The 25,553-nt window shown below is 37.3% G+C and overlaps 1 protein-coding gene across 1 annotated transcript in view; it reads left to right on the top strand.

Moving 5' to 3' along the window:
- The window catches only part of CNTN1 (contactin 1), a 255,488-nt gene that overhangs the window by 207,247 nt on the left and 22,688 nt on the right, over positions 1-25,553 (top strand). The window contains exons 16-22 of the mRNA XM_075080998.1: positions 1,528-1,686; positions 4,992-5,141; positions 8,716-8,786; positions 13,618-13,852; positions 17,442-17,545; positions 23,803-23,989; positions 25,368-25,480. Of these exons, the coding sequence (XP_074937099.1) occupies positions 1,528-1,686; positions 4,992-5,141; positions 8,716-8,786; positions 13,618-13,852; positions 17,442-17,545; positions 23,803-23,989; positions 25,368-25,480 (1,019 nt within the window). The remainder of the gene's footprint in view (positions 1-1,527; positions 1,687-4,991; positions 5,142-8,715; positions 8,787-13,617; positions 13,853-17,441; positions 17,546-23,802; positions 23,990-25,367; positions 25,481-25,553) is intronic.

Below are 25,553 nucleotides of genomic sequence, written 5' to 3'. Positions count from 1 at the left end.
AACACTGTGGTGTCTTACAGATGAAGATTCCTATACTTGCGTATGTGTGTGCACCTGCGTCACTCTTTCTTACCTTTTTAGTCTGTGCTTGTTGATCTGCACGTTTTAGCCTCTCTTCTGGGACCAAGGCACAGCACAGCAACAATAAAAAAGTTACCCACACAAAGCAGAGGTGTGGGAGTAGCAGTAATTAGAAGAAAAAAATTTAAATTGAAAAAATGCATTTAGAAAAATGCAAGCGTTCACTTCAGCAGTTATTGTCTGTTATTATTGTTCAGAAATAAACTAGACGAGGTTTGGTGAAGAGATGTAATACCATTTATTAGTTTTAGTGATACTCCTGGAAAAATCAAGCAAGTTTTAGGAACAGAGGCCTATCTCTTCAGGTCTGAAGTACAACTAACAAACTTAAATCCAAATGAGGATTGAGCAGAAATACTATTTAATACTTGAAAAGCATAGAGATGAGACTGTGAACTAGTTTAAGGCAAGCAACTTCTACCTGTAAAGATTTAGCTGGGTGTTGGGAGCATAGTAACATGCCTGCAAGCCAACATCTGTGTTTAGTTCATTACTTTTTGTATTCACTAGCCCTATGAATTTTGGAATTAATCTTTGCAAGTATCTGCCTTTTGGAGAAAAAGAAAATACTCTTAGGAATGATTTTTTAGGTGCTTTTTGATCGAGACTGAAAGGGCAAATGTGGAATGGCTGTTTTGTGAAAAATGTTTTCCCTTTGACAGCTTAGCGCTTCTGTTCCTTGTTGATGGTCTTTGTGGGTTTTTTCTGGTGCACAGAGGTTGTTCGATTTCACCCATGCAGTTCTCAAGACTGCTTTTAGTTCAGTGGGCATATTGGCTTGCACATTTTGGCATGGATTTTTGCAATTCTTGTGGGAAGGCTTTTGTGGAACCATAGAGAAACATTGCCTACTTCTGCTTTCACTCAAGTTATATTAGCCTGTAGGAAGTTTGAATCTGATGGTGGGTTTACCACATTGGGGTAATGTGAAGGCCAAAAGGAATGTGAAGAGGTCTACAGAGATGTCTTTTAAGGTATGATTTTTCTCCAATATTAGCTACAAGATTTTCTATATAAATTACAGGCAAAGCCAATATGGCACAAGCAGAAGTGTAGGTTAAAGGTGGGCCACCAATCCAGGTATTCATTAGGTGGAATTTAGGAAGGAAGATTTTGTGTATTTTTTCCAACTCTGAGTTCACCATTGTTTGAAAAATGAGCAGCAACAGCTTCAAAGTATCATTTTTTTCACTTAAGAAAACCTTAATATTACTGCTTAAGCAGGAGCCCTGGAATTTCACTTGGTAGCTGTTAGATGCAAGAGCACTTACCCTCTGAATCACTCTTTGGAGTATTAAATGTATATATACATTTTCAATCTGTTCTTAAATAGAAAGTGAGACTCAAAAGCCTTGTATCTGATAAATACAAGTAGGAAAGTTAGTGAAATTTCATCTTCAGAATATTTAATTTGTTAATTGAATTACCTTTTTTTTTTTCCCTCAGGTCCTCCAGGCCCTCCCGGAGGTATAAGAGTAGAAGAAATTAGAGACACTGCTGTAGCACTTACCTGGAGTCGTGGAACAGACAATCATAGCCCTATTTCTAAATACACTATCCAGTCAAAAACCTTTCTGTCTGAAGAGTGGAAAGATGCCAAAACAGGTAACTAATGCCAGAAGTAATAAAGTCAATAGGTTTTAAAGTGTTTGTTAGAAAGTGTGGCGAATCAGAAAGCAGTCACAGTAAAGGGAAACCAGGGTTGCTATTAAAGTCTGCTACAGGGTTTGGGAGTAGGTACTGTCCTGTCCATGTGCCGTCAACACATTTGTTCCCAGCACTTGGAAGGCATGAACTCAATATCAAGAAATACGGAAAAGAAAAGGCCAGAGTTTTTACCTGGTGTTTGTGTCTTTCCTTGTTGATTGAAACACATCAGCTGCTTAAATCGTAAAAATTTTTTTACAGGTTAGTTTGGATAACAAACAGGTGTCTTCATTTCTGTATTTGTTATGAAGAAAGTTGGTTAAAATTTTTCTGCTTTTTCCTGGGAGCAGACCACACTCCAGTTGTGTTAAAACTGGCACCCCTAGTGAAAACATAGCTAAGATTATCCTTCTAACCACTGGATGTCATCATTGTGCCACATAATTGCAGTTGAGGACACACCTACCTGAACAAAGGACATGCTAATGTGTATTTCTTTGCAAGGTTTAATATAAATGCATAAATTACGAAAATACTTTTAAACTGCTAGTATCTTTGAATGCTTTATGAAGGATAGGATTGCCACAAGCTATACAGAATTGTCCTATTAATATGATTCATTATGCCACTGTAATAGATTATAACTTAAGTGTTTTTCTGTGGAATTAGGGCATCACATACTCAGCATTTCTAGGTACTAAGAATATTAATAGTTTCAGCTATTGTCTTTCATTTAAGTTGTTCTTTGAAACTACAGAGAGATGCCTAATAAATAGACTTTAACATACTGACCTGAAAAATCTATTACATTTTTATAGTAAAAAGTTAAAAATACTAGGCTACTGCCTTAAATCATATTTCTTTTCTAGAATAAGTAGTGTATGTAGCGCTATTGTATATAATTACCTCCGACAGCTAGCACTATTATATGACTTATGCTAAAGTAGCTTGGAAGATGAAACTAGAAGGATCCCCAGTCCCTTCCTATCTCTTATATCTTGTTTAATAGTTTCTGTAGAATAGATTTCTTTGCACTTAAAAAAAAATAATTAATGTAGAAATTAGAGGTGTTCAAATAACTGGTGATTTGCTTTAGTGACAATATGCGCAGGAGGTAGGATCCTTTTAGACCAGCCTCTGTTTTTTTAATTTTAAATCATTGAAATGATATTTTATTTCCTATTCACTTTTTAATTTTTAATTAAAAAAAAAAAGGAACTGGGAAGAAAGGAGGTTATAGGAAGATACAGGAAGAATTTATAACAGGGGGTGGCAGCTCTGATACTGCTTTATTTTGTGCTGTGTGTTACTGGAACTAGAAGCATGTTTGTAGGAGATACAAGTGTTGGATTCAGGTTCAGATTCTGTCTGGTTCAGAGCAGACACCTGAACCCATCTCTCTCACTTCTCAGGAAGATTCCCTATTTGCAATGTTACACGCATGATGGGATGCACTTCTCTGCATCTCTGAAGTTCTGCTTCACAGAATTAATGAGACATGCGGTCAGACTTTGAGTCTTATACTGTAGCACACTGAGTAGGATTCACATCTTCAGTGGGACGGGGGGTGGGGGCATCTAGATCGTTAAATTCCTCTTTTATGGAGCTAGCAAGAAAGATATAAATTATTCATTTCTGAAATGCTGAAATGACCTACTCTGGTGTTCTCAAAATCATTGCTTTTTCATTTGAACCCCACTGAGTAATTTTGATTGATATATGATTCCCTCAAAAAATAGGTAAAATGAACATAATAATCATCATTGGCACCACTGCAAGCTTTTACTTAATTTCTGGGCTCCTCCCGGTTTGGCTTGGTGTTCTCTTTCATGTGAAAGAAGCATGGTGAACAGTCCAAATTGATCTCTCATCAGTGTTCAGGTTATCACTTAATGCTTCTAATTTTCAATGTGTGGAAAAAAATGTTATTTGGCATTGCACTTTGGAAATATTGTTGTTATTATTGCTACTACCATTATTCCTAAACCAAATCATTCATCTCAGGTTGCATAATATCCGGTGTGTTTTATGGAAGAAGTGCATTCTACTTCGCAGTATGGAAATATGTATGAATGGGTTATGTAATAAGTTGTTTACATTTGTATTGCTCTTTCCAGTTAAGGGCATCAGATTCTCATCGTGTTGAGTATTCATAATTATTCTGGGAATGTGTGGCACAGTAAGATTAAATTAAGATAGTGCAAGTAGCTCAGGAAAAGAAATGATAAATTTATATATCATGGCTTGGATGCTTTAGGAGGTTTGCAATGGCTCTATTGACTGGACAGAAAAATTTTTTGACTAAGAATGAGGGAGGGTGGTGGGCAGGTGGAAAGAATGGAAAGTGTTTTTCTTTTTCCTTCAAGGCCTCACTTTGGGATGAAACTTTGATGATCATTAGGTAGAGGGAAGCTGTGTCACCATTCAGCGCTTACGCTTCCATACTTGGGTTTTTTGCAGCTATTGCATTCATATTTTAATTCCAAACCATGTGCCTTCCCAGTGCAGAATATCTCATTTCTCAGCTCCCTCTGAACCCAAGACTCTAATTTGACAAACCATTCTTGGCCCACCCAATGGATGAAAATCCTCTGTGTTTCTATAACTGCAGACAGCTATAGAAACAATCCCTATTGTCTGTGAACTGTAGACAGAGAGTCATGAGTTACGCATTTTATTTACAGTAAAGAAGCTCATCCTCATGACAATAAGAAGTCTTTTCACAGGAATTACAAGAACACTTACCTTTGTTAGATCAGAACTAGATAGCCAGTTGTAACATGCTCACTAATAAGGTGCACCAAACTATGACCACATTTTATAAACCACTCTTTATCAATTGATCGAACCCTACATTTGCACCTGTCTAGCCCTTGCCTATATCACAAATTTTTATTTTACTGTTTTATTTTACTGTTTCTCATTGCATTTGTCTGTAGGTAAAATGAAATTCTACAACTACAATATGTAATTAGTAGGATACCTCATAACCACATGTACTTCTTTTGCTAGTTCACACCCAGTTAAAACTTACAAGTCTATAAGGGTTTATCCAAGATAGTGTCATGGTTTCCAAATTCCCAGCCACTACTGTGAGTTGAGTACTCCTTGTAAAATGTGGTATTCCTAATGTACAACGTCAAGTTTCCTTCAGCTGGCTACGTGTGGTTGCAGAATAGAGGTAGTTTTGCTGGAACAACCACATTGTTGGCTGACCTTATTGTAAAAATGCTGTTTTCTAAAACAATTTCTTATTTTTTTAGAACCATCAGATATTGAAGGAAATATGGAATCTGCTACAGTGATTGATTTAATTCCATGGATGGAATATGAGTTCCGGATAATAGCAACAAACACTTTGGGGACAGGAGAACCTAGTATGCCATCACAGAGAATTAGAACTGAAGGCGCTCGTACGTAAACACAAAATGTCAAGCTTTTTAATGTGCTTCTTAATTTTCACATTTTTATTAATCAGTTTTGTTATTTCAGTTTCTATTTGAAAAAAGCACTTCATAAGATGCAAGTCTAAAGAATATATTTTTCAGCCACCCACTACTATAGATTTTAGTAAACAAATACCAGACTGTCCAGATGTGATAGCATCAAAGCAGACAGGAAAGAAATGTCGTGATACAAACGGCAAATTTGCCTCCATTGCTGAAAGAGGTTCATACTGTATCTTTCAGAGATCCCCTGCTGTATCTTTCAGTTAGGTTGTGTGTGTATGAACACATGTACATGCTTGGGACTAGGGTACAGGACTTAGGAAAAAACATGCATGTGTTTAACAAGGAAAATGTCCATTTGCTCTTTGGTTTGTATCCTAACTAAAGAATACATAACAGGATGTGTGCTATGCTGGATAATGTCATTTTTCTGTGATTGAAGGTGTGGTCTTGTGTCCTATTCCACCTCAAAGATGTGACATTATCCAATGCAACATATGCCCTTATCAGTCTAATTGCTCAGTGTTAAAATCTCAGAGCATATTTAAGGATATCCTTTAGGCTTAGGCACATCCTTTTTAAAATAAATTCTTCAGAATGAGGAATTAGATGTTATTATTCAAGATAATACATTCTGGTTTGACTGTACAAAGGAGATAACAGCAGTGCTCTAGGAGGTAAGGTATCACTGCAGAAAGGCTGTATCCAACAAAGCCTGTATACCAGTATATCCTCCTTAACACATATGAGCACCCATGTGCAACCTAGTTATATTTACAAGCATTGTCCCATAGGTTGAGATTTGAAACTAAAAATGCAAAACCAAAGTGTAAAAATTAATTTTCGCAGTTACTCCTGCTAGGTCATTGCTTTCGTTAGATAGTATTTTCAAAATGTATTTGCATTGCAAATTTCAAAACATTCATTAAAAAAGGCACACATTTGGTTCATCAAATATTTTGTTACTTAGGGAGAAAGGAAATACAGATTGGTTAAATTAATCTAGACAGGGAAGGAAAAGCCACAGAACTTCAATACCAAAGTAAAAGGAAATTACTGCCCATAAAACTGACTATTAGCATCTTCTGTTTTATGACTCAACAGCTGTATTTGAAGGCCCAGGAATCTAAATGAGAAATCTATGTGTCCTTCTTGGAGTGCCTGGTGCACAGTAGACATTTTTGAAATGTCAGAAAAGAGACAGAAAGGGAGAGGAAATAACGCTTGCAGGTGGAATAGTGGTAGTGTCCTCCAGTTTGCAGTGTGCCACGTGCATGGTATTTGTTGTAACCTCCCAAAAAATGGCGTATCCTCCAGTTTTGTAACAGGGTGCAATGCTTTTGCAAGAGGTAGTCTGTTTAGTCTGTTGTATGATTCCCCTTGCACAGCACCATTGTCATCTCTGGCAGACTATGAGATATTTTTGATGAAACAAAGCAACATGTGAATGTAGTCTTTCTAGGCATCAGTCAGCACTTCTGCCATGTCAAAAGAGGGTATAAACCAGTAAAAATTTGCAGGTGAACTTCTGTGCCCAAGTGCATTTTATGCCATGAGCTGGAATTTGCTATAAGCACCAGCAGTAGGATTTGGGTTGCACTGTCAACTTCCAGGGTACTACAGAACCAGTACTGCAGGTGCATTTTCATGTAAATCTGAAGAAGGTAAATACTTCTATTGCACAAACAACCCATATCCACTCATTGTAGTTATTTTTAACATTTGTTCTGTGTTAAACAACAACAAGCAGTGCTGCATCTTTGTTGTACTGTATGAGTGACAAATAATGTCTGTTAAGCTCAAATGTTATCAGTCTCTTTTTCAGTTTTGAAGACTCCTTGTAGATAACTGTAATTTCATTAACATTTTTGTTAGCATGCTAAGAATGTGTGCTCTGGTTTTTCTTTTTAATGAAATCTGCTTGCTTCATCAATAACACTTACATTTCACAGTGATTTCTTGAAATTCAATGGATCAAAGACTGCTTTTATGTAAGGCTTCTGGATGCCTTAGGGTAATTGTCTAAGTATGGCTGTCTGAATTAGTAACCTTGTCTTAATGGAGGGAGAAACCTGGGTTTAATGGTTGAGAGAATGAGGTAGATTCTTTTGAAAAGGGGGATTTGTAAGGCATTAGACAGTATTTTTTTTTGTCTTCTCTGGCAGCCCATGTATCTTTTTTGACTACTTAAGCATTCTAGCAAACCTCTGCTTTTAACTTAGCACTAATGTTACATGCTTATAGTAGTGTCACTAGTGTGTATTTCAATAACAAGGTTGAGTAGTAAGTTCAAGCTTCCTCTTGAATTGTCATGATATGTATGTTTAGTCTCATTCTCCACTGATTTGTTTTCTGGAAGGCCAGAAATAAATAATGCAAACCATGCACTGAATGCTGATTTCAATTTCAAATTTATTGTTACACATTTTTATCCTTTCTGAAAAGGATATCCTTTCTGTTCTGTGTTTCTCCTCAGCTGACCCTCAGAGAAGGCCTCAGGAAATATTTTACTTAAATAGTGGGAGGGCACTTAGGAACTATCCCCTTACTATCTTGTGACATTCACTGATTAGTGGAGAACATGCCTGATCATATAAGAATTTTTAACACAAGGAATATGTTCATGTAGATAGGGCATGTAGCTAACACGTGATCACCTGGGGCAAATGTAATGCCCTATAGATAGGCCATAATTTCCTGAGTTTTCAGTGGTACTTTTTGTGTCCTCAGTGTTCAGTGACAGCAAATAAATACACAACCTATTAGCAGAGGATACACAGAGGATAGCAATGGAATCATCACACTTAGTGCAGAGTCTTACGGAAATGAGAATGCAGGAATGATTTGTAATGGAGTCCTTGAGAGTATCCTGCTTTACCACTCAGCTGTGCACTAATGATAGATCAACAGATTTTATTTCATTACACAGAATATCAGTGTAAAATGCAGTTAGTCAATTACTAAGTGCTCTGCCAGCTTTGCTTCTGAACATCTACCCATACTGAACATGCCAATCAAGAAGACGTGCCACTAATCTAGAATAGGATTAGTATGCCAATGCTTCAAAGATATATCCATGAGTTTAACTTTATACATTGTGAATAAATCCGTTGAAGTAGATGGAACTGATCACAGTCTGTAAAGGCAAATACATCCTGGATGTGCACATCCTGGGTGCTTGAGCCCTTGGCATACCGGCATCTGAGGAAGCACAAGAACAATACACAGTGCTTCTCTTAAGACCTATGAGGAGTGTTCCGTTTCTAAATATTCAATTAAATATTTGTAGAGAATATGGTTAAAAAGAAGAATGATTAATTGCTAGCTGTGGTTAGAACTGGCATGTTTCCCACAGCAGTAGCTATACATTAGTCTTGGCAAGACCACAGACTCTCACAGCTATTACAGACTATCATTATTTTAATTGTGTGCGCCACGTGTGCTCATTGGCCCTACTGGTAAAAAGAAAAGTAAATAGTGATATTTTTACTGACTGCATACTTTGTAGTCATTTTCCTTGTCTCTTCTATTTCTCTAGCTCCTAATGTGGCTCCTTCTGATGTTGGAGGAGGGGGTGGAAGCAATCGAGAGCTGACAATAACATGGATGGTAGGTATTGCACAGAGATGGCACAAAACCTATACTCCCTTGTGTCTGCTCTTGCTCCTCCTGAAACCCATGGATGGTTTGTCACTGGCTCCTGTGAGAGCAGGATTTGTACACAATATATAGGTTTTCAGTCTTTTCTCATAAAAATACCTAAAAAGGAATGAGGGAGATTATATTTTAGGTGTTTATGTATTTGACAGTTCTAAAATATGATCTAAAACATTCCTTGAGTATGTTTCAAAGAGATTGAAACACATGGATTATGATAAGGCATTGGTGTAACTGCATTTGAAAATTCTGCATGTTGTGTCTTCTTCAAGGCATTTTTTAAGCTACAATCTGAATAGCATGCAGATTTGCTTACTACAACTAAAAGTATGTCTTAATTATGACTTTAATATGCTGTGCACAGATTTACAGGTTTGATTAAAAAAAAAAAGAAAATACGTTGCCATTCTGTAAACTAGCCTGTCATAATTATTAACTGGAGTTTTAAGGAAATTCTTGTATTGACTTTTTATAAATTTCATTTAATGCTAATGTGACTGGTAACGCAGAACAATGTTGCCTTATACCACAATTTAGCCATTCATTGATATCCACGTACTGATGATGTTCTTTTCCTCCAAGCCATTAATTTTTCTTTAATGATTATGTATTAAGCAAAATTTAAAAAGGGGAAAGGGACAGAGATAAAACGTTAATCACAAAAATAATGGAATGAAAAGTTAAAAAAAATTACAGTGTTGCCAAAAAATCTTTTTAGTAAGCAAAGTCTTTTGAAAATTTAATCTCTCTCATGTACCATAGGTATTCAGTCCGTGATATTTTGTCTTTTAAAAGTCCTGTGTATATAGCTATACATATAAATGCTGTCTTCGATCTGGTATTGAAGTAATGGTTTTTTAAATTTACCTATAATGTGGGGGAAAAAAATGCTTCTGAAAACAGGGATGAAGGGAAAAGAGACAAGAAGATAGGAAGAAAGCAAAACCCAGAACAAGAGAGGATAAGGATTTATAAGAAAGGTTTTGTGTAGGCAAAAGTTGCGTGGAAGAGAGAGCTGAAGTCTTCTGAAGGGTATTTGGGAAAGCTAGGGAGGAGGAATAAAGCAAAAAAAACCCTGTCTGATTCATGTCAGAGCCTATCAGTACCAAGCAAAAACAGAGTTACAGAAGCATTACCTCTGGCAATGAAAGATGATTAAAAGCTATGCTTGAAAATATTACCAAGTATATCTTGCTATTGACCTCTCTGTTCACCTTCATACAGCTATGAGGCACTTAAGGCACATTATGCCATTTGTGTCTTTTGGGGAATAGTTTGTTTCAGATGGAGCAGCTTATTTACCTCTATGAAGAGTGCTTTTTCTTGTGGGAAGTAATATAAAGATGACATAATTCCAACAGCAGCTTTGTCATTCATCCTTATGAATGTACAAATTTTAATCCATGTGCATATTTCCTTCTTTTTATACATAAAGTTGATTGTACCTCTTTGGAAAAGTTCTCAAGTATGACACAGAAATAGCCACCCATATGTTTGGGCTAACAGATTTGGGCTTTCCTGTTTTGTTTGCTTTTGTATTTTTTAGTTCAGTTCAAAATATTTATTCAGCCTCCCTAAGTATTTTAGCAATGAATTTACCTAAAGAAAAAATTTCTAAGTTTCTGAAAAAGGAGGATCCACACTTTCATTAAAATATATTGACATGGTTATTTCTTAGTTCCACTAACAGTAGGTTAGGAAGTACATGTATTGTAAGTGGTTTGATTCTGATCTTTATTTATTTTTGAAGAGCGAAAGTCAAATAAGAACACATGCAATGGACAGTTGCACAAGACTTACATTATTTTATTATTTCTTCACAAGTGCTGTCTTATAAAGACTTTTACAAACTACAGAGTTACTTCTTGCATTGCATGCAAGGACCCATACTTGTGGCATTTTCAATACAGTGAAAACTTGGCTGTGACCAAACTAAAAAAAGAAAATTATAACCAGGAGAATAGTGACTAATGCAAGGTCTGAAGTACAAGATAATTTCAATCTTTCCTATACACTCAAATAGATTTATATTCCAATTATTTCTCTTACCTAATGTTATGATTTTTACATCTGTTCTGTAATGAGTAGCTCATTTAGTCAGACAAATTAAGCATGGCTTCAAATATTTACTTCCCAAGAATCTTCCATACTACGTCTAGAAAGTGTTTTTGAATAGAGGCATTAGATTTACGTAGCCTGTCTGACAGACAACAATATATCTATCTGTAAGGCTAAGTTAAAGGTGTATATTGATTCCCCCAATGTGCTGACATTTGCATATGCTACTCAAAATAGTCCTTAATTAAGAAGAGAAGAACAAAATGTATGGCAGGTTCACATGTTGCTGCCAACCCCCTTTCAGCTTTTGCTATGATTCATAAGCCCAGGTTGAATGAGACAGCCAGAGATGCAATCAAAGCTCTTCTGAGTTTTGTTTTGAAAGAAGAACTGAGAAGGAGAGCTAGGAGTGGCATGCCTATTCTTCCTCATTTTTCCTCATTTGTCTTCACCTTTTTGTTTTGTTTTTCAAAGCTTTTAGTGGACACTACATACTATTCAGCTACTTTTACCCAATTATTTTGTGCAGCTATTGGAGGTCAAGCTGCTTTCAACATTTTATTTAAGACTTCCCAGAAAATAGTTTTTAATCGCCAGTCTGGCTTTCTAAATTTTGCTCTGGCTGAAAATCATTTTGAGACTAGGGCCACATCCAGGCTGCTTACATCGGCATGAGAGATACGATTCTGCTTTATTTTAAGCAGCTATGTACAATGATAGATTCAGAAGATGAACTAACGAAGGTGTCCCAGTCCATGAAATCTTCTACTTTTTGAATTGCAAGGTTGCCTATGAATCTAAACTTAGGTACATGAAGGTACGTTAGCTGTTCTGAGAAATTAGGTATGCAGTTCTCACCTGATCTCCAGTCCGTACTGAGGTAGAAAACAAGCTAAGATATGAGTTATACCTCATCAAATACATACACTCAGAATATGCCTGACATGCAAAAAATTAAGCACATAAAACAGATTATCTAGGTGGGGATTTTTTCATAGCTGATTTGTACTTAAACTCTTCACCTGCTGGCTTGTGGTTAGTATCACAACTAGAAACCAACATCCAGCTCCTTTTTGGCATGAGGGGTTTCTTGAATTTTATCTGTTGGCAGTCATATTAATTACCAGTTATACTTAAGTCATTCATGTGTTCTCAAAAGTCATGTTGTAGGTAGATGGCTATCTTTCCAGCAGCAACAGAGACAACAGGATGCAGTGGGATCTGATAGCTGGCACACCCATGACAGGGGTCAGTTAGCCTTAGCTGAATGAAGTCAGAAGTCCCAGCCTTTGGTCTGATTCTGTACATTTCTCTTGGAAGCTTTGTCGTGACGAAAAGAAGTTCCATCATTGCTCATGTGTCCTTATCAGACATTTTTCAAATTTTGAGTTCTGACATCTGTGTTTGCCTTAATTTTTTCTTGTTGAATTATGCATACTAGTGTTCTAATTCATGTGTTATGTTTCTGAAGTCAAAATTTAAATGTTTCTATTGTTCTAAAAATTCAGTGTGTTTTCACCAGAATTTTTTTTTTCTCAGAGAATCTTTGGAGTTTCATTCTAGCTTCAAACAAATGTGAACACCAAAATTTGTAAACTAGCGGGTTTTTTTGCTTGTTCCACTATTAACATCTAAATTTCATAAATCCTTTGCTCAGGATATCTCCACACATGTTGGCTGTAGTGCTAGAGTAATGGGCAAACACCTAAGAAGAATAATTAATCTCTGTTGTACTGCTCCGGGACCTGTGTCTCAAGATAAGCTATTTCATCTCTGTGAGGTTTACAGTATGGGAAAAGGTGATGCAGGAAGTTTATTTTCAAAGAATGCTTCTGGTCAGCCTTCAGATGCACTGATGAATGACATGATTTTGACCCACTGGGTGCGCCGTCTAATAGCTGTGGTAAAGGCTCTGTGGACTGAGGAGTGATCACTGAATGCAGAGTTTTGATAAATTAAGCAAAATTCATTAGAGCAGATAGTCTTCTGTAATTTTGTATTTTCCAGTATTCCTAGGTACAGGAAATCAGCTATAGCTTTAAGAAATATTTTGGGTATGTAGCTTTAATGCTCATGCTGAAAGTGGCAGTCATTTCACTTAAACTTTTCGTGGTTAGAAGTTAGGTAGGTAGTTTAAACCAGCAACTGGACCCCCTTCGTCATCAGTGAAAAGTGGTAGGACGAATCATTCTTTGAATGTGTCCATCTCTCATCATCAGCTGAGCAAGTTGTCTAGGTGACCAACTTTAGGTAAATGATTATAATTTAGGCAAGCCACATAAATTTTCTCTTCTCTCTCTGTTTCACAAGAGTATCTATCTCCACACATGCAAATGGACTCGTAAGTGTATGCATAGTGTGTCTGTGTTACATATCCACTATCACTTACTCCTTAACAGCTGACAACAGTTTTAGTACACAACCATTCTTGTTCTCTTTCTGTAGGAGATAACATGATGTGTCTTGCACTGAGTTTGGATGAGGAACAAGATTTTAAAATGTTTTGGTAGGAGACGTGCTGCTACTGCAGATCTGCATTACGAAGATGGTGTAGTTTTTTGGGGGGAGGAGAGCAAACTGTAGAAGCAAAACAGGAGTAAATGGAACTTCAGTTCAGTGTTTTTACAACGAGCATATCAATGTATTCTGTATTATTTGTATTTCCTTAGAGATCCATTTATTTAGTTGGCTACAAAAATTAATGTTTTATCTTTTGCCTCTTTAGCCTTTATCAAGAGAATACCACTATGGCAATAACTTTGGTTATATAGTGGCTTTCAAGCCATTTGGTGAGAAAGAATGGAGAAGAGTAACAGTTACTAATCCTGAAATTGGCCGGTATGTCCACAAGGATGAATCAATGCCACCTTCTACCCAGTATCAAGTAAAAGTGAAAGCTTTTAACAACAAAGGGGATGGACCATTCAGTCTCACTGCTGTCATTTATTCAGCACAAGATGGTGAGTAAAGGTTCCAGATAATTTTTACACTGAGAACCCAGATCAGCACTACCAACACCAGTAGAGAGAACCTGGTTCTTGACACTGATCAATATAGCAACATACACCTCCAGGGAGGAGGGTGTATATTGCTCACACAAAACACTTGGAGTTGTTCTGAATAAACAATTCTATTTCTGATGCGATGCAGAGCACTTGGCTGTGCTTGATGTCTGAATGAGAAATACACAGAAGTATTTAAGATTTTTCTCACAGCTTGTTAAAAGATTTAAGAATTAAAAAAGAAAAGAAATTCATATTTGTTACCTAAACATTTGCATCGTTATCCAGCAATGTCTCTGTGATGTTAATGTATGGATTTGATGTATGTATGGGTTTTTTCTTCTTGACAGACCACACTAAAGCCTATTATTTGAGTAGATCAGTATCAGAATTTAGCCCAAAACTTGTGAAGGAACAATAGTTTAGTTGTATCTAGTTATATTTCACGCATGTTCAGAGTCTAATATAAATTATCACTGCCACATCCTTTATTCTAGTTTAAATGTTAGAGCTATCAAGTGAATAAGTGAATAATTTAATAAAAACCTCTTTGACATTTCACTAAAATCTTTTTCTTAGTTCTTGATGGAATTATTTCAGATGCTGTGTTCTTTAGGGTTCAAGTTTAAATGACATTTCCAAACTTAGCAGGAGAGAGAAAGCACTAGAAGAAAGTTTACCTTAAATCAGAAGAAATATATACAACATCCTAATTGCAACATAATCACTCAAGTCTGTTCAAAAAAAAAAAGGTTTATTAATTTCTGCCAGAAACCCAAAGAAGAATTGCTCATATTTTTCTTTCCATACAGCAGAATCTCCTTCACAAAGTCAACAGATCCAGACCAAAGAGCCAAGAGGAGGGATATGATAACAAGGCCACATTCTCACACTTCTGGCTCTGTTCTTCACCCTGTGTACTTTAAGGGAGATTTATGTTTGTGATTCCCATGGGCACTAATGGGAACTTTGCACACAAATCGGCCACACACAGAGAAAAGATAAAATAATCCTTTCTTACAATAATTCAGGATTTAAGCTAGCAACACTTAGCTCTCTGAAGAGGTTAATACTATTCCTTTTTCTCAGAAAAGCGTACCTTAGGATATAATCTTCAACAGCCGCTACAGCAACAAAACTAGTTTTTGCAACTGTATAAATGAGTCAGTAAATAGCTATGGTGTAATAAAAGCCATATCTGAGAAATAACATTTCAGTATCCATCCTTCCTCAGAGACATTATCGACAGCTGACTGATAAGCTCCCATGTGTTTATGTTAGGATTATACTAACCATGTCAGGATGGGAGTGTGCTTGAATAGTTCAGAGACATGGCAGAGCCTAAGAGCTCCAAAAGACAGAAGAAAAGCAAATGTGCAGTACTGCCAGCCTCCAGATAAGAAGTCACTTCAGTGGCTCCTGATGTTCTAACACAGACTTTAGCAAAGTCGGGACACTTGATAGAAACACTTGTGGTTAAATGATGCCAGATCCAGGCAGCAAAAGGAATAGAAATTCAGTGAACCACTTCTTTTCTTTGATTTCAAGCACAAGAGTCACCAAAACAGTCAGATTCATGGTGCTCCAAACCTGACCAGCAGTGCTCACAGCTCCTGTGCAGAGCTGTGACCCTGAATACTGACTATATCAAATCCAGGAACTTCAGGCCAGGTTAGAATAGGTGTAATGAAAATTTTTCCAAATAACATTCCGCAGAGTTTTCTGCTGGCATCTGGGCTTGCACAAAGTCACCTTGGTACCTTGTAGCCTGCTTACTGGCTCCCAGCCTTAACTTTGTATAGTTACGCTTAGAAGACAGTTGGGCGATGACCACTACGTTTTGAGCGAAGAGAACATACTGTAAGGCCCACATGATTGCTTCTTTTATTGGTAGAATTACTGAATTAGAAGTCTGGATAAAAGCAGCTGATGTCATTTTCTGGCTCAAGAGAGACTGCAAAATATTTATAGAACATAAATGCCAAATAGAGATATACGTTATTTGGAGCTCATAAACAAGCATAAGCAGATGAAATATTGTTTAGAGTATTGTATCAGCAAAATCCCTGGCAGTTGGAACTTTTCAATATTAAACATTTTGGCAAATTCTGTAATTGATGCAATGGAGAAGAGTCTGACAGTGATTTGGGAATAGATTAGATGATCACGTCAATTCCACCTGTACTTTTGTACCTCTGAATCAGCAAGTGATATTACTACCATGAGACAACACAACTTCTCAAAGGTATTAGTGAGATCTTAAAGCAATGTGGTCATACAATATTCCATACGTACATAAATATAATGGCAGCATTTCCACTACGTTGTGTATTTTGTAATATAACTATGTGTGTCTAGTTATAATTGTGGGCATCTTTATTCACTTTAGTGACTGAATTTCTATGTTCCCACATGTTTTAAGCCAAGTTCCATATCTGACAACTACTAGTCATACCTGCCATTGCTAGTAGTGAGTAATGATTGCTAGTAATGAGTGCACAGACTGCTTACTTATCTAAATTCCTGTCATTGTGAAAACAATGTTGCAATAATGTATCATTTTTTAATTATACATTTGCATTATTAACAGTCATTGAAAGACAATTACAAAAGGTAACTTTGCATATAAGATTATTTTGTTACCTAGGATACTTTTCATGACAGATGTAACTGATTTTTTTCTTAACAGTGGCTGTTTTGATGCATAGTTGACTGGATGCCCAGTTGGAAGATTAAGTATATGAAAGCTTTCCTCAGCTCAGGCTGCCATGCCTGTCTGTTGCAACTTGTTTCAAAAGATTCATGACAGAGAACTGTTCTTAGCTTGGAAAACTTTATCTTTCATAGACATTGCTAAGTTTATGCCTTTTTAAATTCCTTACCTCACTTAAAATGCAAATGGAAGTGAAATTAACACCTTCTCATAATTAAACTAGACCTTAATATTCTAAGCCCTGAATAAAAGCATACCACAGTATAATGGTCTGTATTCTGCATTGGCTGGTGTCCAGTACTAAGAACACAAACAAAAGCAACTTTGTGATGTATACCTAACAGAAGAGTGCTCTTGGATTATTTCCTACCTGTGTTCAAGTTTATATGTGCCACTGGCCAGCTCTATATCTAATATCTGGTCTCATAAAAACTTTGTATCATCATGACTGAGTGACATATACATGAATATTTGTGTGTAGCTAGTTTAAAAAATCTGATATACATAATCTGTGAGCTGCTGTCCAATTTAGTAAAAGATCACTGGATGCTTCATTCTATTTATCAAAGCCTGTTTTTAATTTACACCAGTTTCAGCATGGAATCTGTTAAAGCATAAAAATACATAGTCTGAGTCAAGTAATAGAATCATTGCTTCATTTTTAGAGTCATTTCCCATACAGATCATCGCTGAATTTAAAGTTTGCTCAAGTGAAAACAGATTAAAGACTAACACACTTGGCCCCCTGATACCAAGAAAATAACACGAAATACAAGCAAGTATAACAATATCAGTGGATGAGATTGGATGTTTAACATGTGTTTCGTCTTCCAGCTCCAACTGAAATACCTACAGATGTGAGCGTAAAAGTTTTGTCATCGTCTGAAATGTCTGTTTCTTGGCACCATGTTTCTGATAAATCTGTGGAAGGATATCAGGTGAGTTTAGAGGTGACACTACATATCTTCTCATTAATTTCATTTCAGTAGTTAAATGCAAGGGATATTCCTACTCTAGCATTCTGTCTCTTAAAGTTCACTTCTCTTTAGTTGTCATTTGCTGTACAGATTTCACATCCTGAGAAACAGATTATTTTTGGTGCCACGTACATTATTACTAAAACACATTAACAAATGTATGTGCTCACTATTCAACTGAAAAAAGGCATCATTATTTCAGAAAAGAATCTTGTCTCTATATGTTACATAATTGAAAGCCTATCTCTACCTTCTCAAAACATATTGAGATTAAGTTTTGGGTGTAATTGTCAACACGGGCGTGAAATTGTAAGTAACTCATAGCCCGTTTAAATTCCCAGCAGTTATTCATATAATTCACCCACAAATGCTACAGTAAGTGGGACCAGGTTGCAAATGCCCAGAATCCAGTATAACAGAGTCAGTGCTGTTGTGCAAGACAACAATGGTTTCCATCCTCCACATGAAAAAGAGGTTCAAGGTATGTTCATCTGGTCCAAGACTAAGTGGTGCTACCGGTAAAAATTGTTCTTGTCCTTGTACAAACATGACAACAGCCACAGGATGGGTGCAACCAGAAACGGCCACGTAGTACTCCAGCAGGGAAGTCTTAACATCATCCACGCACAGTGGATGCCTACAGCCTCTGCAGTGGACAGCCGGCTTACTTTGGCTGCACTCCAAAATAGGGATTTGGGCCTTAGTTTGTTAGTGACTTGCTTTGTGATTTAAGTTGTCGGCTGCCTGATGGTAGCCTCTATGTTCCAAAATGAGCACATACAAATGTGGAGTAACCTCATAGAATGTATTTTTATGACTGAAATCTATGAATAAATATTCTTTTAATTAGTAGTATTTGTTTCCATACTTCCTGATCTCTATTTCTGTCTCCATGAGATTTATGTAATACTTTTGGGATGCTGGAATGAGACCATAGTGAAGATCTCAATAAGAACTAGCATAGTATCCAGTATAAAGATTGTTTCTACACAATACACACATAAAGTTTTACAATTACAAGGAGAGGATGCTGGGGTTTGAAAATAAGACACCAACATCAATAGTAACTCCTAATTTACTAAAGCAGCCTACTGGTTTGGTTTGGTGTTTCATAGGGATTGTACAGCTAGATAGGATAGACAAATTCATGGTCATAACTGAGAGCTGGGTGCCCAGATCTGTGAGCTCAAGCCAGCCAGCCATGTAGCAGTGTTGCACTCCTCAGCTGAACAGTCTGCACAGAAACTAGGCACGAAGCCTACTCACCCTGAATAACCAGAACAGACACTCATCAGGCACACACAGGGACTTGTGCGGGTGTGGAGAGAGCAGCAACAAGGAGAGCACTGGAGAGGTGGGGATTGCAGTGGCAATAAAGCATGGTAATGGATGCTGAGAGTTGTAACAGGGAAGGGAGTAGGAAGGCTAGAGGGGTGAGGATGAATAGGGAAAGAACATGGTGAGAGAACATTCCCATAGGCAGCCCACTTTTGGCTGTTGCTGTAATTTTACTTTATTTTACATAAAGCCATATGACTTGCTGTCAGGGGACATCAGGGAAGGAAGGGAAAGGAGAGGATTCAGCAGGAAAAAACATGATGCACGGAACAGTCAATAGAAAAAAGGAAAGAAGCACGGAGGACCTTTGGGCTGGAAAGTTAATAAGTAACTGCTGTTCTGAAGAAATGTGGAATACCCTGGGAATGGGTGGAGAGCTGTGTTACACAGAATATAGAGGTGTGGGTTGTGGCCTTATTTTGATATCTGGAGTGTAACTTCGTGCACTCATTCCTAGAGAGGTACTATACTTCCACAAATCCAGTGTGAACTGGGTGGCTTGAATATGTAAATTGAGCAGTGGCATTAGAATTAATTTCTTCTATTTTTTTCTCTTTTTTTCTGCAGTAAGCTACTTATCAGGACTGCAGAAAAGAGTTCCCATCTGACTATACAATAAACAGACTGATAGGCATGAATTACTGCCCAGTGGAGCTCAGTAAGGTGTTAATTCTGAGATCCTTTTCTCCAGAGCAATCACCAGCCTCATACTAGTAGCAGGGAAAGCAGCAAAGGGCAAAGCTGTGATTCTACACTGGGGGCAAAAAGAGAGTCTTGTGCGCCTGAAGATCACATTTCCCATCAGTCCTGAAGGAGCCATGGGACAGGGCAAAAATAGAGAGGACTCTTCTGGAAGGTCAAGTCTGTAGATAGCTTTTGTGAAGTTACAGTGCAAGTTGTGGGGGAGGAAACACTCAAACTATAAAATTCCAATGAATATGTCTGGAAGGCTCTATCTCTATAGGCATCAAGAAATAGTCCAATAATTATTTTTTAATTACTACTCGTCTGTAACACAGGTTACCAAAATTGCTTATTCGCCAGAACACCTTCTGAGTTTCATGTTGGTCTTTTATTATTACCCGAAAATTGCATAATTGACCTTTTAAATGCTGGAGTTTAAGAGGTGGGAGTACCCTGAGCAAAGTACCTGAAGGTATTTCACCTGTGACAAAACACTTTTCACACCAGGAGGAGTCAGATTTTCTTGACACTAATGCATACTGTCAGGATGACTGCCCTCAGGGTGATGAGTGTGAGCTGACACATTTTGCCATTACAGAGGAGTATCCTCAGCTGACACTTAAAGAGAAGTATGAAAACTATCTCCATCCATGTAGAGAATTTGAGATTTATGAGTTCTTTCGATAGCCTGCTAAAAGCCACAGCTCTTCAGTGCATGCAATGCCAAAGACACTATCTGTATTTCCTGCTGCTTCTATGCAATAGATATGTTTATTTTATTAAACAAATTTATCACTACTCACCACCATTGTCCCTTCTTTACTGAAATATGCTATTAGCATTCTTTCTTAATATGAGTAAAGTATCTCTTTTATGTCTCTCACATGCAAAACTTTCATCAATATGAGAGCTGTTGTTCCATGATACTTAAAGAAACAACTTCTGATGTATTTTGTTATATATTAAAATTTGAATAGAGGAGAGGGCCACAAAAGAGAATGTTTTTCCCTTATTTCAGCATGGAGGGCTGCACTAATTCATGATGGCTAAGGCATTCCCTTCCCACTGATCACTGCTGGCTCTTCTCCTGCAACAGACTCTAGAGCTGGGGTGAAATACCCTCCTGTGTCCCCTGGGGATTCATTACCTATGGGTTATGCCTAACAAGGTGAATGCAGAGTGCCAGGAAGAAGCAGGCTGTCCAGGATTATTATCCAAGCTCTTTAATAGAGAGGGGCTACTGAGCAAAGTGGGAAAATGTGGCGTCTTGAAGCAATGAAGCAATTAATTCTAGTATCACTTCCACAGAGGCAAGAGTGTGAAAGAATTTTCCAAGTTATTTCAAGAGACTTTTAAAGGACTTAAATAATAAGTGAGAGGAGAAATGTAGGAATAGCATAAAGAAGACAGTAATTTTTCTTAGCTCTCAAGGGAGTCATCTTATTTCAAATTTTTTATCTTCCAAGAGTATTTACAATGATCCAAACATGTAGATGTGACTGCATATTAAAGGAAGAGATAAAGAAGAACATTCTGAGTGTGTGACACACACCTCACACGCTATAGGATTAGTTAAGTCCACAACATCGCTGCCAAGAACAGTAGTATTTGGGATTTCAATTTAATTTGCTTTTTAAATTATGTCACATCTGCCTGAAATGTAATATGCTCTCAATGAAGTAATTTACATTTTCATTCATTGTTCTCAGTTGTCTTGCCTGATGCTGTATATTATTTGTTATATTACACCCTTAGCACCACTGTAGTGCAAATGAACTAGTAGGACTGTAGAAAGTTTTGCAAGTCAGAGGTATTCAAAGGCTTCCAGCACATGCCCCATGATTAACAAAAGCTTCCCATAATGTGTGTTTGCCATCTCTAGGTAAAGCAGGTACTTAATTAACATAATAGAGCATACTAAAAATGAATTAATTAGTCTTCAATGGCCAGTTAATATCAACAACAAAGCTACCATTGGTCCTGTTGTAGGTAAGAAACTTTTGGCCACCTAGAACTTCACAGACGTCCCTTTGCTGCAGTCTAGAAACTTCTTTGAACTTCAGGACAGAGATAGATGTGACGTCCTTCAGCTCCAAATGTACACACCCTCTCAGACTTGAGTCAGCCGCCCATAGTTAGCAGCTTATGGTAAACAGCCAGTTGCATCCAACAACAGCAGCTTGTCTACAACAGTTTGTTAATTATAATCATATAAAAAATAATATGACTTAAAGATCATAATCAGACCTTCAGCTGAAATGACTGTGACGGTTTCAGATCCACTGCAGTTTGAAACCATTCAAGTAGAGGTTACCACCTTGCTGGAGAAGCCTGCAGGATGGATTGGGTGCACGTTCCTCACTCATTTTGGAGCAAAGGCTGGTGACTCAGTAAAATAGGCACCTTGATAAGTGGGAATTTCATGAGTGTGAGTGCCTAAATTACAGTAAACTGATGTTTAGGATGCTAGTGGATTAAAGTCCAAAACGCTGTGCAGGACATACATTTATATAACTAAAATTTACCTATTCATGCCTGCTGGTAGGCAGGTAGGCATGCTGCATTTAAAAAGGGAGCCAATTTCGCCTGCAGATACAATGTGATTTTCTCTTCACCAGGAAAGAATGAGAAAAGCCATTACGATATTGTCACATTTATAATAACCAGACTATAAGTAACCTCTAACACTGGTGGGCAAGACTGAGGCAACGGACTCTGACAGAGACTTTAGTATTTAAATCAGGGTAACCTCTGTGTAGCGAGGACTGTTCGGCATTTGAAGTAGGTGAAGAGAAATCTTCTGCTGCATCTCTCCTCATTCAGACACAGTACACGGTCTGAGGTAAAACAAATGTTTTTATTAAGCATTTTAGTATAAAGTTGAACAGGAGAAAATAAGGCCTTGCCCGGCAAGGCTTGTGCCCATAATTTGTGAAGAGAACTGTGATATTAACACCTTGACAAACTATCTGCTTTTCTAACCTAGTCCTTAAATGAAGTTCCCAAGGAAAACTGATGTCAGCAGAAGATTAAAGCAGTTGCTATTTAAGAGATAACGGGATATCTGATGTCACCAGTCAAATCTTACAAAGCAAGATTTTTCCTAGAGTTTGACATTACCGACAACATTAACCTCTTCCTAAAAAGATTTTAAAAGATCCTCATGTAGCATACCCAGAAATCATTATGAAGACAGGCAGAAGCTGAGCAGAAACGCCGAGAGTAAAAACACTCAAAACCAAAATGTAATAGGCATGGCTTTCCACTCTTTCAGGTTAGTGCAGTAATATGGTCTTATGCAAATGGTCATAAACCAGACAAAACCCAGAGACTGACAGTGTTTTACTTTCATTTGCATCTCACAGGGCTATGCAGAATAGGACCCTGTGTGTGTGACACACCTACCGAATGGCATCACTCCATAGGAATTACTCTCTTTTAAAGTGCTGCTTTGTAATGTGTAATGAATTAAAGTAGAATGGAGCGATTTCTTGGGAAAAAAACCCTCACAGAATTTCTATGTACAGTGAATTGGACTTTGGATTTTATGATGTTACAAGCTTACATTAATGCTTTTCCCATAGTTCAAGCTTTTTCAGGTTCTTTCTCATCTACTTTGACAAACATCATGAAGCTATGAAATCCAATTTAATTTAGTCAAAGAACTTTAGAAAATGGTCAAGTACACGTACCTAGACCTGCACATACGGGTAACTTGACTGAATACTTCTCATTCCCTAGATAGAAGTACAAAAGGAATGAATTTGTAAGACATTTTAAACGAAATATTGTGAAAACATTAGCAGAGTTTAGTCTCACTGTAGTGTAGGAAAACAATATTAAAATTCAGTGTAAAATGCTCAAACAAAACAGCAAGAAGAATAAAACAGTCTTGTTCTCTGAAGGCATTATCCATCTCCCAGACTTCTGATGACTTAGCTAAGAACAAGTTAAACCAGTGTGAGAAAACGTTTCATAATAAAACCTGAATTTGTTTCTATTCCTTTATGTCTATATACAACTTGGTTGAAATCACAGCCTGTAGAAGGAATTCCATGCTATTGCTGTTAGATTTCTTTGAGCTCGGCTATTACCCAGAATATGTAGTATAGAAATACCCAGCATACATAATTTTTAGTAAAGTTTCTTTTCGACTAAATATGCTAAATTTAATAATCCAATTTGATTGCTTACAGATTCGTTACTGGGCTGCTCATGATAAAGAAGCAGCTGCACAACGGGTTCAAGTGAGCAATCAAGAATATTCAACCAAACTGGAAAACCTGAAGCCTAATACTCGCTACCATGTAGATGTTTCTGCCTTCAACAGTGCAGGCTATGGACCTCCCAGTAGAACCATCGATATTATTACCAGGAAAGCACGTAAGTAAATGAGCATTAGGTTATGGAAAATGTCATGTACTTCATTATTGCATGTTGCATCCTGTCTATTATGTCTTCAAACTTGGCTTCTTATTCATATAGCCCATGTTGTCCCTTTAATGTTGTATTGGTTCTTAGTCTGAAAAGTTCTACCAAGGCGCTCCTTGCTCACTTTTGTTGCCGTGTACAATGTGGATATCTTACAAAAGATGGTAAGGAGACACAGATTATAGGCTCATAGGATAATTCAGGCTGGAAAGGACTCAGAAGGTCCAACCTTCTGCTCAAAGCAGGGTCAGCTACAAGCTCAGACCAGGTTGCTCAGGGTTTTGGTTCTTGGTCCCCTTCCAAAGCAGTCCCTTCTCCAGGGTGAACAAGCCCAGCTCTCTCACCCTCCCTTCACAGGGCAAGTGCTTCAACTCCCCACCATGTTGGTGTCCTTCTGCTGAACTCACTCCAGATGACCCGTGTCTTTCTTGTACTGGCGGGCCCAGAGCTGGACATGATATTCTGAGTGATGAACAATTCAGATCAGCTATTACTTAGGCAGCTATACCCTGGCTTTCTGTTTAATCAATAGCAAGAATTATTATATTCTGACTATTAAAACATCACCAATTGCCTTTTTCATTAACAGTAGAGGGATTCAGGATCAGCCAGCCCTGAGAAGTGGGTGATCTAAATCACTCCCTTGAATTTACATTCCAAAATACATTTCTGAATATAGCTCCTGACTTAATGATGATACCTAGCACTAACATATGCTTAGAAATGTTCAGTTAAGAAACACATGTATTTAAAACACGCTTATATAGGCTATAAATATGTACAACTAATCTGAGGATTTCTGACAGTAAATAATTTATTGTACACTTGGACCTGCAGGGTTCGTCTGAGTTGACTAAGAAGGCTCCATTTTTATAAGCTTACTATGTGAAACATAATTAATAGTTTCTGCAGGGGGTACACTGATTTCTACTAAGTTAAATGCTGTAGAAATGCCTTTAAATGGTTAATTAAATATTTAATCTCAGTGAATAAATATTACTTAAGCCACATTTCTGGGAGGTTCTGAAGATAGTTATAGCTGCATGCCAGCACAGCATGCAAAATGGTCAGCAGCATAGTGAAGGGTAGTGTCGGACACTTCCGTTCTGGCAACACAGAAGGGCAAACCCACAAAGCAGCCACTGGACAAGCCGTACAAAATTGCCTGGCTGGAGCTGTAAAAGTTCATTCTAGGAAGGAGACTATCCTTTAATCCTATAAAGATCAGCCATCATTTCCCTTTTTACATTTTTACGTGTCTTAAGAAAAATTACATTGAATGTTTATGAAACCTCATTTATGCGCACATTATACATATGTTGCTTTTCAGCTCCAAGCCAACGTCCAAGAATTATCAGTTCTGTAAGGTCTGGTTCAAGGTACATCATCACCTGGGATCATGTGAAGGCAATGTCAAATGAGTCTGCAGTTGAAGGATACAAAGTATGATCTATGAAAATATTTTTATCTTTGTGTATGCTACATGAGGTATATTTTATAGACAGTGTTGAAATTT

Source organism: Phalacrocorax aristotelis, chromosome 1 (genome assembly GCF_949628215.1).
Source record: "Phalacrocorax aristotelis chromosome 1, bGulAri2.1, whole genome shotgun sequence".
Taxonomy (NCBI): Eukaryota; Metazoa; Chordata; class Aves; order Suliformes; family Phalacrocoracidae; genus Phalacrocorax; species Phalacrocorax aristotelis.
Note: the sequence above shows the minus strand (reverse complement) of the source record. Positions and strands in the feature narration are given on the sequence as shown.